The sequence below is a fragment of the Mercenaria mercenaria genome, chromosome 5 (assembly GCF_021730395.1).
Source record: "Mercenaria mercenaria strain notata chromosome 5, MADL_Memer_1, whole genome shotgun sequence".
Taxonomy (NCBI): domain Eukaryota; kingdom Metazoa; phylum Mollusca; class Bivalvia; order Venerida; family Veneridae; genus Mercenaria; species Mercenaria mercenaria.
In genome coordinates, this window is record NC_069365.1 from 48,533,263 (window position 1) to 48,552,214 (window position 18,952).

The 18,952-nt window shown below is 33.1% G+C and overlaps 1 protein-coding gene across 3 annotated transcripts in view; it reads left to right on the forward strand.

The window, feature by feature from the left end:
- The first annotated feature begins 281 nt into the window (after positions 1 to 281).
- LOC123557112 (glutamate receptor 3-like) overlaps positions 282 to 18,952 on the forward strand; it is a 35,911-nt gene continuing 17,240 nt past the window's right edge. Inside the window, exons 1-5 of one of the 3 annotated variants that reach the window (XR_006687567.2) lie at positions 282 to 883; positions 5,956 to 6,315; positions 9,776 to 9,928; positions 11,834 to 12,079; positions 15,197 to 15,411. Coding sequence is in view for 2 of the 3 variants with exons in the window: in XM_045348374.2 (XP_045204309.2) it covers positions 6,186 to 6,315; positions 9,776 to 9,928; positions 11,834 to 12,079; positions 15,197 to 15,411 (744 nt within the window). In the remaining variant the exon portion in view is untranslated. Of the gene's footprint in view, positions 884 to 4,847; positions 5,266 to 5,955; positions 6,316 to 9,775; positions 9,929 to 11,833; positions 12,080 to 15,196; positions 15,412 to 18,952 lie in introns of those variants that run through there. The other 2 variants (XM_045348374.2, XM_045348375.2) reach the window with 2 other exon arrangements.

The window sequence follows — 18,952 nt, forward strand, 5'->3', positions numbered from 1 at the left end:
ATTGAGAATGGGATGCATGACTTAGAAAGAATAGAAAGAACAGAAAGAATAAGAAATCTAACATTATCTAGTGACAAGTTTGTCAAGATTATAGTTTCATATAACTTCAATGTACATATCCTGAATTGCTGTGCACTATTTTTATCGTGAAGAGTTGCTTTGAAAACAATCAATCAAACTCAATAGTCCACAGGGACTCAACTTGCAGAGATTTATCATTTTACGTGGCTCATATTCTCAAATAACTCCCCTATTGCTAGCGCACGTACGACAAACGACACACGCCGATTTTGTTTGTGGAATATTGACTAATGGTACCATGAGAATAATTATGAGATCGACCGACGCGTAATATATACTCCGAGAATCATTATCCCGAATTGGTATTTATGAATGTTGGTGAAGTTTGTATACAAGTGGAGCAACAGACTTAAAATGTTTGTTTAATGAACAGAGCATTCATTGGATGGCATTTTGAATATAAATGTGACTGAATTTGGTGATGATTACAATAAACTGGATAAATTGATAAGCGTTTGTAACACGCGTCCAGTTTTGCTGCTGACAATTGAAACAAGGGGCGTGCTTTGCAAATTTTGATAATCCATATATAAAAAATTACGCTGGTAACGAAAGAGACTAAAATGTGGTTAAAAGGCTTTTACTGTGTCTTTTGATAGCCAATTTTACTAGCAATATAAAGAAGGTTAGAAGGACATTTACAAAAGATCAAGAAGAAAACTGCTGGTGGACAGTTAATAATAATGATGTCTATTTATGAAGTATCAAAGGAGATTCCTCCATTCAATGTATGTGTGATGCGGAGGAAAAGCTGTCATTTTCGCCAGTGATAGGACAAGGACAAAGAAAACTGTCGATATTTGTAAGTATTTCAAGTTGATCTGGAATTGTGTAAACAAATGTTTATATTCTCACAATATGATATACAAATAAGTAAGCATTATGTATAAGGAAACATATGTGAATTTCTAGAACTGAGGAAATGGTCCCGGAGTTACATTTTTATGAATTTGTGACATTTACATCAGTAAGATGAATATATTGCAATATTCTGTGTATTAAGACATGCAGTTCCCGTAGAAAAAAAACTGGAATAAAGTGGAGTATAGTAGTTTGGGTTCTTTCAAGGGAGTATTAATTTTGGAATAATTATTATATTCTTTTAGAATACTAATGTTTCATAATACACTTCTATTTGTAGTTCTTAAATATATGTACACCATAGTAAAGATGTTTGTATCGTTTTTCTTTTTTATTTGTTTTAAGTAAAAGTTTCGCCGTGTGTAACATATACATGTACTTCAGTTGTTCATAGTACATTTCGTAGAATGTGAAGCTCCATATTCTATTTATTTTAATAAAGGGTATTTAAAATAACACCAGACTGAGTATTATAGTATTAAACTAATTGTACATTACCAAACAGAATCAAATTTAACTAATTCATTTTACTCAGAAGTTGAAGAGGAGTGCAGAAGAAGCATTTATAGATCCATCTAAAAAAAAAATAAAACCATGTAGCAGGACATGTATGTCGTTATCGGAGTCTGAATATCCATTTTTTTTGTCAAATTAAGATATATACAGTCATCTCTCGCATGTCTTCATTTCTCAGATACTTTTATTTTATGACTGTTAACAATACTTAATAAGGTTGTAAATGCAGAATAAAGAATGAAATCCTTACGCTTATGTCAATTGGTCTCTCTTTAAAAATAAATCCAGTGTGTGATTTGGACAGTTATAACACGACATATTAGAATTCAGCACCCGGTAAGATAACTCTAACCCTAACCATAATCCTGTTTACTATCAGAGCAAGTGATAATATAGCTAACTATATATATATGTCTCCTATTACATTAAACTTTGTAGTATCAATTGGCGGTTGAACGTACAACGTAAGGGCAATAACGTAATCATATACACCCGTAACATTTTGAAATTAATTGCACACCACGACCATTTCTTAGAACAAAAACATCACATAGGTTACATTGAATAATTTCTACAATAGTGATACTACAAAAATGTCTATGTTTTCTTTGAAAATACTACTAATGTTAACTAATATTAATGTTTTATTGAGACCAGATAAAATATTTGATTAATGACCTTATAATAAATGAAATAAACATTACGCCTTTGTTGGGGCGATTCATGCTTTAAATCTACTAAAAAGAAAATTTCCACATTTTGTATCTAAACTAATAATTATATATGATCCTATTTCCTGTTAACAATTTATAATGACACATTTGGCAAGCCGTGTTCTCAACTAAGTTTTGCACCTGAAAACGGTATTTTGTACCGTCGGTGAATTTGTATATAAATTTATTTAATGTAACTTTTGGCGTTCACGTCTATCAACTAAGTGACATAGGGACACAGGAAATTTCTCTGAGTGACAGATACATTATATCCCTGTATTTTGTCTTATAGAACTGCTTCACAGAGTCGGTACATACATTTTCAGTTGGGATCTTTTTAATTTTAGGACCCCCTTACATCAATTAATATGGATCGATGTCAAATGACCTAACATTTAGCACACAATTTATATAAACCTACTCGACTGCGAAGATATGAAACACTAAAGTTGCACGTACATTCATTAAAGTGTTCTACAATACTAATATGACCATTGACAATACAACCAAACACATATGGTGTTTCAATAGTAAGACATTATAGAATATAGACACACATTGTTTGTAATACATTTACAACTAGGTATAGCCTGCAAAGAGCAAATGTCGAAATTCGTTCGGTGCTAGGGGGCGTGAGAGGTGTTGCACATTTTATTACCTCTCATGAACAGTCTCAATCAAACCTAGTCTGCTATTATTCTTTTTGGTTGCATTCTATGCTTCCAAAGGATCTTTTTACAGATTTTATTGATTAAGATAATCAAACATGTTAGACTAGCATCACTGTCATATCAGAAGTCAGTATATCATTACCAAAAAAAAAGTACGTTTTAGCATTTTTGTTTTTCTTATAAAGTTATTGCTCTTAAAAAAACAATTTTGTTCAATTCATTTTGAAAGACCAAAAGAATGTTATTCGAAAGCTGGTTAGTGATGAGCAAAAACCGATTAATCGTCATAATCGAATAAGCCAATCGATGTTACAAATCGGACAGAATCGGATAAATTTACCAATTATATCAAAATTTTATTATTTGTTACGTTATTATGATCACTGACCTGAGGTAAATTTAAGAAAAAAAGAAACTACAGAAGGAGCTAATATATAAATATCCTACTGGGTGTTGCTGAAGTTATTATGCAATTTGGTATAAAGTAGAATTTTTGTTTTAATAATTTGCTTATTTTGAGTTAACAACTACTCGTATCTTTCATAGTCTCATAAAAGAAAGGGTGTTGGCAGATGTTTCGAGAATGTTCGACAACGTTTTTGTTGTGTTATAAATCAAATTATTTTCAAACATCGGGACGCTGCTTTTGAACTACGATGTAACTTAGAATTCAATACATTATTTTGTTTTCAAAACAAGCATGTTGAGACCAGTTTCGTCTGAAAAGAGTACTCAAAGCAGTTTCCTCCGACTGAACTGGCCCGAAAGAAAGAGAAAGAGGTCAGATACAACTAAATTGTCCGCTTTTGCAGCCAAGTAATTATTAATAATAAGTTTTCGTACTGGTTATATCGACAATAATCTGATTCTTACCGATTTCCGTCCCATTGATGACCGCATTAGTACAACATCAGTTTTACATGATTGATACTGATACGACATTAATTTGGCTAATGTCTTTATCAGGAGCCAGCCAAACAGATCAGTGATCTGGTACTAATAATGCTAATTAATAATGGCTAATTTCTGCCATAATCAGATACAAGATAAATCGAACTATAGTCGAGTAAAATGATGAGAAGTGTGCGATTATCATTTGTACACGCGACACGTTTAACAAAATTACGACACTTAGGAAGACGAGGAGGTTGAATGTTGCAGTATACAATTGTTGCATATTTTCTTCTGATAAAATTAAAATTAGTTTATTGCATATGCATCTCGGTAATTTGGGATATCAATAAGTTGGTATTATGAATTATAATAAACTGCAAGGGATATCAAAACATCGATATCTGATTATTTCACTTGACTTATTAACTTTTTTCCTGTGACATTCCAATCTCATGGAGATTATGGCGTACATGCGTACGTGACACAGTCGTCTTTGGAACGTGAAGAAATAGCCGTAAATATCGCTCATTCAAGAGATAGACATATAAAAGCTGAACTATAACTGTTATCTTATATGCTATAGTTGATGTACTCCCATTATGAAAAATAATGACTTAGTTGTCATCTTTAACACTGTTATATGTGCACTTAACTGTTACATAACCTATTTTAATTCAGTTTATTTCTAATCTGGTCTTTTGATTTTATATATTTTCATTAATTATTTATGTGGAGTCCTAATAAATGTGTTTTACACTGGTGATGTGTAACTTACTTTTTTCATGGCCATTTATACAGGAATTATCCGACAAACAAAATAAAAGTAATTGATATCAAACGGGTTATTTATATCATAAATTAATTTAGCGAAATGGTCGTATGAATAATACACGTGCTGTGACATTAACTGTAGCATCCTTTTAGCTTTCTCCATTTATGGTGTGAAACTGGAGGAGACGTAATGTGATATCACTGTGTATTGTGTGAATCTAACTGAACAATCATTATCTCTTGTCGCTCTGTCCATTGCTCTTCCCGAAATGTTGAACATAATTATGTTTTATAGGACTCGTTTTGCTGTAATATCGTCGCAAGGCAATCCTTGACTAAAAGCTGTAATATCGTTTGTGCCTGTCAAAAAGCTTCTGATACATCTGTAATTATGTGAATTAAGGGAGACGTTTGAGACATGTGTAGCCATAATACTTAATAAAGACAACCGAATCCTGTCTATGATTCCATAACAGAGGATACAGAAAGTGGCATGCCACAGGAAAAATAAAACAGAATTGATAAACTTAAAAGCGATATCGGACGGCTTTGTTCTTCGAAACAGTCGATTTTCAAAATTTTCTTCAGAAGTGACAAATGGTCATTTCTGTAATAATAGTAAATTTCGGTATGGCAGATATACTCGATTTTAAATGTAACAACTGGAGTGAATAATTCTGCGGTTGAAAAATAAGAGGCAAAGTGTTGCTAATTCAAAAAGTTTTCGTCAGGACAATATAGTTTCGGATAACGTGACTGTAAGTTGTATGTCTAGAGTTTTTTTTTCTATACAATGCAGAGAACCTGTTTTAATTTTCAAAGAATTATGACATATACTTTATGATGACATTTAATATCGAGAGATGACCAAGTACGTATTTTGAACAACATTATTGAAAATATCCACTGAACAATATTATAATTCAATCGCACATACAGTTTTAATTGTGCAGTTAGTTTGTTTTCGTTATGATACATCTAAAACATTTTATGTCAAAGCACTTCTGCATTCCATAACAAGTATTACAGAGTTGCAAACGCAATGCAGGCGATCAATGTAACTAACCCATTGGGAGTTTCACGGTACGATTACAATTATTTTACGTAACATATCCAAATTGATGCAGTATTGCCAACGCACGCACGACAAACGACAAAATTCTAATTTTGTTTGTACGATATTGACTTGTTGTACCACGAGAATAATTATGAGATCGACCGACTCTGTATACTCCTAGAATCATACTACCGATTTGGCATTTATAAATGTTGGTTCAGATGTTAAGCAAGAAACTTTAAGTGGCATTATGGTTTTTAAAACAATCGCTTTGTGAAACATTATAAGATGTCTTGGTAATCAGTACAATAAGGTTTTAAAGGTGGTCGTAATAATTAATAACTAATAATAGCTTTAAAGTGAATATTTTAACATATCCTTTCTTATCCAGGCTGTGAAGAAGTGAATCGATAAACTAGAACGACTGAGAGTATGTTATTTGGGAACATTTGCTTTAAAGATTGTTAAAACGTGCATTTGGCAGGGCTACCAAGTAATCTACCAAAGTATCCGTGAATGCTGAATTTCACGGTGCAGTACTGCATATATGTTTACCGAGAAGCAAAAGAATGGTGATATCAACAACAACTCAATAAGAGTTGGTGAATTCTGTCAACAGTAATGATGCCTATGTTGACGACGACAAATAATTTACACTGGAATCTTCATGTTATCTTTGTGTGCATGTTGAATGCAGCTTTACTCTCGCTTGCAACGATAGAGAACGATCAAGAGCAAACTGTAAACATAGGTAAGACTTACAAAGTTTGACTTTTACGTTTGAGAGTTCAATTTATTGACTCGTCTGCCGATTAGGGAAATCAGCTTGATTTACCTTGCCTTTTTTTAGGTAAGAACCACTATCGTACTGAATAACAATACATAAATAGCGGACCACGCCATTATTAAAAGTACAAAAAACATCTTTGATCTCGAAATCGGACACTTGTGTATGTTTCAATTTAATTTATGGACACTTGCCATTTCTGTGTTTGCTAATGTATCTGCTGATTGATGCTTTCCCAGTTGTGAAAGAAGCTATTCATAAGATAATATCATAGTTTCTATTAAGTGAACTTGTAATTTTCTATACCAAGTTTTGTGATAAATGATTATCTTTGTTTCCTATTTTTATCTTATGGCATTTTATACGACCGTAAATATTTACGTTAAGATAAAATGTATGCAGCTAGAGAGGTTACTTAGTTTGAATTATGTAAATGATTATCAGATTTATTTCGGAGTAATTAAAAGTGCTAAACTAATTGCTTAATCCATCATCATGCAACAGATTATCTCATACATTTCGGCTGTATTTTCAGAATCCAGATATAAACTGTATATGAGTCGCGCCATGAGAAAACCAACATAGTGGCTTTGCGACCAGCATGGATCCGGACCAGCCTGCGCAGGATCAATGCTGTTCGCTTTCAAAGAATATTGCATTGAGAGAAACCATTAGCGAACAGCATGGATCCTGACTGGTCGCAGGCTGGTCTGGATCCATGCTGGTCGCAAATGCACTATGTTGGTTTTTCCATGGTGCGGCTCATAGCATGCTTAGTGTATTAATAGATTGTAGTTAGTTCTTTCTGAAGATTTCGAAATAAAAATCATTTTTATGTTGCTTTTATGCTAAGATACCCTTTCTAAAAATAAAATTTGAAAGAACTATTTAAGATAACTCAAACTTATCTTAGATCGCAACGGGTTGCTTATTAAATAAGTTATTCATCTATCTAGTTCGTACTTTGCGACGGTTTAAAAATGGTTGGAAGTATAAATTTGAAAATAAATAAAATCATTTGGTTACATAACTTAATTTTGCTGTATCTTTGACATATTATTAGTTACATGTATGTATTTCAACAAAGTTAATTAAACTATAATATCCTCAAGAAACTATCTGAAGACATTTTCATCTGTTATCTTTCGCTGAAATATGATTAATATTTGAATGTTACTCACTGCAGACATAGAGAGCCTGTATAAATTACATACTCCGGTATATACCGGATTCAAGCAATTTGGATGAAAATTATAATTGATGTATATATTAATACTAACCCTAACCTTTAGTCAGTATAATAATTTGGGTAATTTTGCCGTGCGGTGCCCCTAAAGTGACATGTTACGCACTTTTTTCCACTTAGGTAATGTGAGATTTTTTTTATTTCTTTTTAACGAATTAGTTATTTCGTTTAAACGAAATAACTAATTCGTTTAAACGAAATAACGAAATGATTTCGTTTTTACGAAATGTTATTTCGTTTAAACGAAATCATTTCGTTTAAACGAATTAGTTATTTCGTTAAAACGAAATGTTATTTCGTTTAAATGAAATCATTTCGTTTAAACGAAATAACTAATTCGTTTAAATGAAATGATTTCGTTTAAACGAATTAGTTATTTCGTTTAAACGAATTAGTTATTTCGTTTAAACGAAATAGTTATTTCGTTTAAACGAAATAGTTAAGCGAAATGATTTCGTTTAAACGAAATAAAAAAAGTCTCACATTACCTAAGTGGAAAAAAAGTGCGTAACATGTCACTTTAGGGGCACCGCGTGCGCTCTTATTGATAATCACTTTTTGACATGCACAGGAGACCGCTTCAGCTCTGTAAAGAGCAACATCGTTAATATTTGATATGTGAATACAATACGTATTTCAAAATTAGCGAAACATTACGCGTTTTTCATAAATACCTTCTATTGACGTTCAAAAATGTTTCAGTAATGGGTACGGATATTAAAGTTATTTTGTAATTGTTTAAGCATTCTTCGAATTTAGCGTTTTATTAAAGATATAATTTTGTTTTGCATCAGTATGAGAAAATTATTTTCCAACGCAACAGTTCAGATGCTGACAAAAATATTCGAAAAGGCGTCATTTTGTTGTGGTAGATGACTTGGTGAAAATGTAAGATAAAGGCGTTCATGAGTAAAAGATATTTTGTTCTTAGCTGTAAAATAATAAGTACTTTTTATTTCAAGTTTTGGCTGAATTTACACATTTTATAGTTTCTTACCAGTGAAAAATATGTTTGATATTTTTACTGTGAAAATAACAGATAAATTTCAAACTAATATTGTGATAGCTCAGTGAAAAAAAAATGTTATTATTCACCATGAATTCAGATACAATTGTAGTTGAGTTTTTGTGAATGTCATAAACATTTCCCCCGACAAGTTTGTCAATAGGTTTTAGAAAATCAGGCACTAATTGAATTAAGAAGACGAAAAGCATTGCTGGTTACCAGATACTCACACTCAGAGACATACTAGCTTATTTTTGTTACAGAAGCAACAACGTTCTCACTTTTGATTTGTTAGACGAGTCATTAAAACAGTGTTTGCGATTCAAAATGACATTTTCGAAACACATCGGTAATTTAAGGTTTTTTAAATTAAGTGTTCAGGAACACATAAAAGGTACGTGTATGCTGATACCCTATGTTAATCTCATAATCATACACAGTCTTCTTTGCCTGCATGACATGTTTTATAATGATTTAAAATTTCGATGTAAATGCGTACATTCTATGATGAATCGGTTATTTCAAATGTTCTGAAGTATACAAAAGATTTCATTCGTTACAGAAATGCACACTGAGAGCTCATTGCGGCTACCAATGTATATATTGAAACAAAATAGAAGTGGAAACTCCACAGGCTGCTCTAAAGCCACATCATACCTTCATACAAAATACATTCTGCCATTTGAAACAGAAATTTGCTTGCTTATAGTACATATATATATATATATATAATAATATGAAACTTTAAAAAATAATCAGTAAAACTGGCATTTATTATCATTGAAATTCTACAACAAAATTCTGTCAAACAAACAATGAAAAATAATAGCAAACTCGGTTTGTGCAGCACCCTTAGCAACGGTTTAAGCAGAAATCTCATATGAGCCGCGTCATGAGAAAACCAACGTAGTGGCTTTACGACCAGCATGGATCCAGACCAGCCTGCGCGGATCGACCAGCATGGATCCAAACCAGCCTGCGCATCCGCGCAGGCTGGTCTGGATCCATGCTAGTCGCAAAGCCATGTTGGTTTTCTCATGGCGTGGCTCATATACTGAACATTGAACGGACTCTCGACTTTTTTGCGCATGTCTGGCCAACGGTAGCATTTTCATACTTTCTTACAACACCATGATATATCGCTTTTACCGACCGCTTTGCTTTTATTTCAGGTGTAATAATAGACAATGCTGATGCTAGAATGAAACCGATAAGACATTCTATAGAAATAGCCATGCAGGCTTCTAACAAGTCCAGATCTGCAAAAATGAACCCACTCATTGAAACAAGCGACTTCAGTGACAGTTTCAAACTTGCACAAACTTGTAAGTTCAATTGTAATATAAAAGTATAATTAATGTAATTACATTAATCTAGCTAAAGACATGTTTTCGAAAATCTCTCTTGGATAAATAAGTTCTTGCATTTTATACAAATGATATTAAAATGTCAAAATGAGAAACGACAATAATAAATTTATCCGATTTTCAAAAAAAAAAAATATTAAAGGCAATTTTTATCCTTTAGTCGTGCTGTTCTATTTCTTTAATCATCATTATATCTATTATTATTTTTATAATTATCATTATCATTATTATTATTTATTGTTTATTTGTTCGTTTTGGATTTAACGTCATTTTTCAACAGTATTTCAGTTTAACGGCGAGCGTATTATTATTATTATTATTATTATTATTATTATTATTAGGTTATATTATCGGTAATACAGTTTAATATCAAATACTGGAGAAAACATTGAGATGTGTGAGTCCTCCGTGGCATGAGCGGAAGGAGTTTCTGAGGATTTCATGGATGCTGAAAACTCCATCTTTTACACTGAAATGCAAATTGTCTCTCGCGCTGTAAATGACATGATAGAAAATACTAGACTTGGGTAGTAGTACAATACGTGAAATAATTTTAATGTTTGTGTCGAACTGGATAAAAATATCAAACAGCTTGATGGTTGCGCTTTGTTTCTTATAAAACAGTGCTCGATTAAACAAATATTTTGCCAGAAAAAACGTAACGTCATCCTACAAATAATACAATTAAAAGAGTACTCTATTTTATTATGCACCTTGAAACATCATGACGTCATTTGTGTTTACGGACGATTATTTCACGTGCTTCGGATTTCTAAGTTACTGCGTGTAAGCAAAAGAAAGCTCTCGAGATATTCATTCGTGTCCTATCTTTATTTTTAAAATAGATAATCTTAAACGTGTAAAAAGTTTCTAGTACTATGAAGCTCTTTGAACGATATAAAATATTAACGGTATTTTCAAAGAACTTTAAAGAAAAACAAGGCTCCGGAAAAGTTGGACCAAACCGTGGCATTTTATCGCGAGCGACAAACATGACTCTAGCTGTCGGCAAACGCATCAATTATTTACACAATGTAAAAGGGACGTCATTGCTTCTCTTCAATTATGCATACGTTCGTCAATACAAATGTATTTTGTATAGTAATTTACCCTTTATAAGATTAATAGAAACTTATGATGAGTTTAATTAAGGTTTTAATGGAACACTGCTGATACAATATCCTGGCTTTTCAAACGATTGTCTACTTTTTCAAATAGATTTATGATGCAGGGGTACGAAGCATTTTCACATTGTTTTTAATTGGTACAGATTTTTATTCAACTTTTGGAATTTTTTATATGCTAACTTTGATTGATCATGAATTTTGCATTGTTTTTAATTAAGGAGTTCGGTTGTACACCGCTTAAACAGATTTTCCTTGACTTAATTTGTGACAAAAGTCAAAGTTACATGTAAACGACTTGTAAATGTAATTAACAAAACGCTGTTTGAAACAGATACATTTTAAAACATCCAAATTTATATACGTAAAATATGATGCTGATTTGGGTTTTACAGCGAACCAATTAAGTAAAGGTTATATGACTCTTACAGGACTGAAACGTTTTGTTGCATATCTCATTTAATACATCGACATAAAAAACGAAGTATGGAATAAAGACATTTGTATCTGATGGAATCACAGAGATACATCAAAACAAAGTGTTCAGACACCATTGGTCGTCTCTTTCCACTATGCAAGGGTATGACGAAAATTACTGATATCGTAGTTAAAAACAATGAAAATGTATGCTTGCCGGATTAAAGTGGGAGTCACCGGCTGTGCCCTCTCTCTTGGAACCAAACTTAAAGACGGTTTTAATTCTGAAAGCAAACAACGTATTTCTTTTATTTTTTTTCAGTTTGCACACTAGTTGCCAAACAACCAATCGCTTTATTTGGCATCAGTCGTGGTGAAGCGTTTAACATTTTTGAATCCTACAGTAGAGCCTTAAATATACCAATGTTTTTACCCACCCAAACTCGAGGAACGACCGAAAAAGACAGCTTTTTGATAAACATGTGTCCTTCCGTCATAGATGCTTTAATTGACGTAATAAAGTACTTTCGCTGGGAGAGAATAGTATACTTGTTCGACTCAAACGATGGTAAGTGCAGTAGTAATAATAAATAAAAACAAAATAGGCTTAAACATACTTGAGCCGCACCATGACAAAACCAGCATAGTGCATTTGCGACCAGCATGGATCCAGACCAGCCTGCGCATTCGCGCAGTCTGGTCAGGATCCATGCTGTTCGCTTTCAAAGCCTATTGCAATTAGAGAAACCGTTAGCGAACAGCATGGATCCTGACCAGACTGCGCGGATGGTCTGGATCCATGCTGGTCGCAAATGCACTATGTGAGTTTTCTCATGGTGCGGCTCAATTAAGGTTTAAAATATGCTAATGTCAGATTAGTTGTTCTTTCAAATTATTCAAAAATGTATTTCTCGAGATATAGGTTTTACCAGGCTGTCAATGTGGATATATAGAATCATTTGAACAGTTCTGATGAAAGGTAATACAGGAAAATGGTGCCGTCGTTTAGTAAAACTAAAATTGAAGATCAGCTAAGAATCTAACTTGAGAGTACTTAAAATGAGAGTTGAATTCATATTTGCTTATAAAATGCAGGAAAAAGCATTTCAAAAGTTAAACTGAATGAATAAATTTAATATTTTAAAATGTAGGCTTGTTACAGTTTATGTCCACCAGTAATTATCTTTGATAAAGTAATGTTAATATGTTGACTGCTACTTTTTGTGAAAAACTGGTTTGCCTTGGTTAATCCATCAAAGGGCCCAGGCGATAATCTTATCATATTCATACATGTATCCTATCGTCCTTGATAAAACAAAAGAAACGCATTTTCTAAACTTATGTGTACATGTAAAAGGGACTCCTATTGAGAAATCTGTTATTTTGTTTCATTATTGGGATTTTTCCTATTCAGAGTATGATATGTTTGAAAATAAAATTAAGCTTCTGAGACAATAATTCACCTTTCAGTTTATATATATATATATAAAAGAAAAACATCCAATGGGTTTCTTCTATCTGTATTTCTGTCCACCTACCGGTTTCATATCATAATCATCAGGGCAGACATATAAAAAATGTATAGTTGCTAAGCAACGTCACATGTGTACACATGTGTACGCAACGTTATTTTATGACGTCATCAATATTTGTTTAGTTTTGGCTTAAATATATGGCTGTGACTAAATACAGAGTTGGTGCGCCCGTGATATATTACAGACTCCGGTATATACCGGATTAACTAAATTTGAACAAAAACACCTTAAATATATATATTTTGTAACCATGGTGATTCTAACCCTAACCTTTAGTCAGTATATTATGCACATTATACACTAAATGCGTGCGTACATGCAAAAAAATGAGTATTTTTGCCGTGCGTTCAATTTGATAATAATTCCGCGCATGCGCAGAACGGCTACACTAACTCTGCAATGAGAAACATTCTAAATTATATCAAAAAAGTAACGTTCTTTAGACAACCTAGCTGAAACATTATTATTATGAAATTTATAAAGAGGAAAAATTAAATACTGTGGGTCAGTTTTAGAGCATAGATCTAAATGTTCACTAACAGGCAATTGTCTTGTTGATGGGTCTCTTATTTGCTGATCATGAACTGTCCTTCTGTTTCTTAATTTGTCACCTGTTTGACCAATATAAAACTCTTTGCATCCATTGCAAATCAAAACATACAGAACATTTTGAACAGTACAATCCATGTTTTCTTTTACATGAAAAATTGTATTATCTAATTTTAAAGTAGAACCTTCCACAATGTGTTTACATAACTCACAACGTGGCTCATTACATTTTTTAACTGAAGAAGGGGTGACATTTTCATTAAATTCTGATTTAACAAGAATACGTTTAAGGCTGGGTAATTGTCTTTTGCACTTAATTAATTTGGTATTATCTATTATTTTTTTCATGGTGGAATCAGAATTTAAAATTTCCATGTTATTTTTTATTATTCCAAATAATTCTCTATTTTTAGGATTAAATGTAGAAATATATGGTGTGATTTTTTCTTCTTTATTTTCCTTTACTGATAATAAAGTACTTTTAGGTATTTGCATAGCTTTTATAATTCCTGTTTTTATAACTTGTACCGGGTATTTATTTTTAAACAAATTAGAAGCTAATTCTATTAATCTTGTGTTAAGTATATTTTTGTCCGAAATAATAGTACACAGTCTACGAGCTAAAGAAAAGGGAATATTAGTTTTAGTGTGCTTAGGGTCACAAGACTTAAAATTTAAGAGTTGTTTAGAATCAGTAACTTTAAAGTAAATATCTGTTGAAATTACTGTCCCTTCTTTTATAACTAAAATATCCAGAAATGGCAGACTACCGGCACTCTGTTACTTTTTAAAACTTATATCTTTATGAAGTGAATTCAGCATTTTTTCAAAAAGTTCTAAATCATCAAATGATAGTTTCCAAAATATAAAACAATCATCCAAGTATCTTTTCAACTGTTCCATGATATAATAAGCAAATTGTTCATCCTTTACTTGTTTCGCTTTTTCATATAATTGTTCTTCCAAAAAACCAAGGACCAAAGTGGCATATGTAGGTGCAACGTTTGTGCTCATAGCTGTGCCTTTAGTTTGATTAAAAAACAAAGAATTAAAAGAAAAATTACTATTACTTAAAACAATTTTCAAACCATCAAGAATAAAATGTTTATTGAACCTCTCGTGGAGTAAATGAGGGTGTTTATTTAACCAAAATGATATGGCTTCTAGACCTAATTCATGTGGAATGTTAGAATATAAACTAACAACATCGAAAGATATTACATATATATATTATATATATATATATATATATATATATATATATATATATATATATATAATACTCTCATGTCATTTATTATCTTACATGTGTAAACGTATGTGTTCTGGATAGCAATTTATCTGACATCAGCATTTTACTGTGACTGTTTCGAAAGCGGTTTAGAGATAATTAATTAGAATTTTAAAATTACAAAAGTAATTCAAAAGCTTTTGTGCTGCACTACGTTAAGTAAAACATATAATTTAAAAAATACGAAAAAAAAAATCTTTTAAAAGGGCATGGTTAACTGGATAATTTGCATCTCTTTTAAAAGCTTAATATGAAAATATTTTTTAGTAAGTGCAATTCATCTTTCCCTATAATATACTTCATCTTTCAGCGATATGGCGGCTGCAAAAGCTTTATCAAGCATTTAGCGGGAACAAATATTACGGCCGGACCCAGACTGTGATTGACACTGTGCGTATACCTGATGTTGCAAACATTAGAGATCTCCTGCAGAAACTGGACAAACAATTCAAATGCAAGCTGGATGCAAAGATATTTGTTATAGATCTCAGCTCATTGCAAAATTATAACATATTTATGAAACAGGTTTGTTTAAGGGGGACAAATTTCAGATAAAAGCTAAACTTTGACAGTGAGAATGGACAGAAACAGATACATGTTTGTATAGATTTAGCATGTTCAAAAGGTTTCCAAATTATACACCCATGTCACAAGTGACAGTGCATGTGGTTATTGTATCTACGTCCATATCGAAAGAGTAATTCTAGAACTATATAAATGAATACATTTCACACGAAGACCAAGAATATAAGGAGAAATTGCAATGTACAAAAGCCATAGTTCTACCTACTAGTAATTGAATTATGTACCATTATTAAATTTACTTGTCGGTGATAGTACTGTTAAAGTTTCGAAGGAAATGTGTCATAACCGTATACTAGAAAGAAAATATTAGGAGAAAGTACAGTGTCTAAAGCAATAGCAATGGCGTGCCACATTTTTCAGTTATCTCTGTGTCTGTGTTACACTTGTCGTAAAGTTTCCACACGATGTTTTTCTTTAGATTTGATTTAAATTTCACAGAACCTTAGGAACATTTAGAGAAAGAGTACTGACAAAGAAGTATAGTTCTGGCTTGCCAACATTTTGAACTATTTCCACTGTTATCGTATTTTCATATGCTAATTTGTTTTATCATTGCGATTTAGTTGATTTTTTTCTCACACGTTGAGCAGTTGCAATGTAAATGACTTATAACTGTTACATCTGTCTTATTCTTAATTGTTAATTCCCCTTGTTTCCTTAAAATATCCTCTCCTGTGCCCTTTTACCCTTGAAACCTTTTGCTTCGGGTACAGATGGTCATATCCAACATGGTCCTTGGTGTGCTTTGTAATAGTTTTGAAGAAGAACCATTTCGTATATTCATTAAAAGATATACTTAATCATTCAGTAGTTTATTTCAAGATTTGTACAAACTTAAAGGTCCATTACTAAGGGAAAGTACGGTGGTATGTTTAGGACATGCCATTATTTTTTTAGGATTAAATTATCTTGAGCGATCAACATCTTATCTCGTGCGCACGACATCTTATCTTGAGCGATCAACATCTTATCTCGAGCGATCAACATATTATCTTGAGCGATCAACATCTTATCTTGAGCGATCAACATCTTATTTCGTGCGCACGACATCTTATCTTGAGCGATCAACATCTTATCTCGTACGCACGACATCTTATCTTGAGCGATCAACATCTTATCTCGATCGATCAACATATTATCTTGAGCGATCAACATCTTATCTTGACCGATCAACATCTTCTCTCGAGCGATCAACATATTATCTTGAGCGATCAACATCTTATTTCGTGCGCACGACATCTTATCTCGAGCGATCAACATATTATCTTGAGCGATCAACATATTATCTTGAGCGATCAACATCTTATTTCGTGCGCACGACATCTTATCTTGAGCGATCAACATATTATCTTGAGCGATCAACATCTTATTTCGTGCGCACGACATCTTATCTTGAGCGATCAACATCTTATCTCGAGCGATCAACATCTTATCTCGAGCGATCAACATATCATCTTGAGCGATCAACATCTTATCTTGAGCGATCAACATATTATTTCGAGCGATCAACATATTATCTTGAGCGATCAACATATTATCTCGAGCGATCAACATCTTTTCTCGGTCATCTTATCAATATCTATTAAGGACCTTTGTGTGAATTCAGATCATTAGTAAAAACAAACGGCTGCCACCGTTTTTGTTTTTATTTAGATTATACTTATAACCGTTTCACATGTTTGCAGGGTTAGACATTTAAATACGGAAACTGATAAAAAAGGCAGCAAAGGATGCAAAGAAATAAATTTAAGTCCTTGACAAAAAAAAATAGTATGTAGGCTTCGCTATGGAAGCCCTGGAGGGACAATTGATTTCCGTACTTCCCACTTCTGACTTCTAAGTTTTGCACTTCTCACTTCCAACTTCTTGACTTCCTACTTCCTACTTCAACCTTCCACACTTCTGACTTCTAACTTCCGCACTTATGACTTCCAACTTCCCGACTTTCGACTTCTGATTTCCAACTTTCACACTTCTTACTTCTGACTTTTGACTTTTGACTTCTTACTTCCTTCTTCTAACTATCGCAGTTTTGACTTCTAACTTCCGCACTTCTGACTTCCAGCTTCCTGACTTCATACTTCCGACTTCCAACTTCCACACTTCTTACTTCCGACTTCCAAAAAAGAAAGTTGGCAGTCAGAAGTGCGGAAGTCGGAAGTCAGGAAGTTAGAAGTCAGAAGTGTGGAAGTTAGAAGTCAGAAGTGCGATAGTTAGAAGAGGGAAGTAAGAAGTCGGAAGTTAAGAAGTGTGGAAGTTGAAAATCAGAAGTCAGAAGTGCGGAAGTTAGAAGTCAGAAGTGCGGAAGTTAATAGAGGAAAGTAAGAAGTCAAAAAGTCGGAAGTAAGAAGTGTGGAAGTTGGAAATCAGAAGTCGAAAGTCTGGAAGTTAGAAGTGCGGAAGTTAGAAGTCAGAAGTGCGGAAGTTAGAAGAAGGAAGTAAGAAGTCAAGAAGTCGGAAGTAACAAGTGTGGAAGTTTGAAAACAGAAGTTGAAAGTCAGGAAGTTGGAAGTCAGAAGTGTGGAAGTTAGAAGTCAGAAGTGCGGAAGCTAGAAGTAGGATGTAGGAAGTCAAGAAGTTGGAAGTGAGAAGTGCAAAAGTTAGAAGTCAGAAGTGGGAAGTACGGAAATCAATTGTCCCTCCAGGGCTTCCATACTTCGCCCATATATTAAACGATTTTCCTTGTTTTCCCTTAATTCATACATGCAACTTTTCTGAGCGAATTTATCAGTCGAACTGAAATTTGTTGCTGTTCTAACATGCAGTATGCATCATTGGTTATGTTCATTTGATTTTGAAGATATGATGACCAATTATATGCATTGCTTTCCCAACTGATGTGATAAACTTGTACATGTACTTGTGGGAAGTTTAAATAACAGCAGAATAGGCGGGACCCTAATTCACAACTTGTCCGTATGTTTTACTGATGACCTAAATGCACACACAAAGGGCCTTAATATATATAAATAAGATGTCGTACGCTCGAGATAAGATGTTGATCGCCCAAGATAAGATGTTGATCGCTCAAGATAATATGTTGATCGCTCGTGATAAGATGTTGATCGCTCAAGGTAATATGTTGATCGCTCGAGATAAGATGTTGATCGCTCAAGATAATATGTTGATCGCTCGAGATAAGATGTTGATCGCTCGAGATAAGATGTTGATCGCTCAAGATAAGATGTCGTGCGCACGAAATAAGATGTTGATCGCTCAAGATAAGATGTCGTGCGCACGAAATAAGATGTTGATCGCTCGAGATAAGATGTTGATCGTTCAAGATAATATGTTGATCGCTCAAGATAAGATGTTGATCGATCGATATAAGATGTTGATCGCTCAAGATAAAATGTTGATCGCTCGAGATAAGATGTTGTTCGCTCGAGATAATATGTTGATCGCTCGAGATAAGATGTTGATCGCTCGAGATAAGATGTTGATCGCTCAAGATAAGATGCCGTGCGCACGAAATAAGATG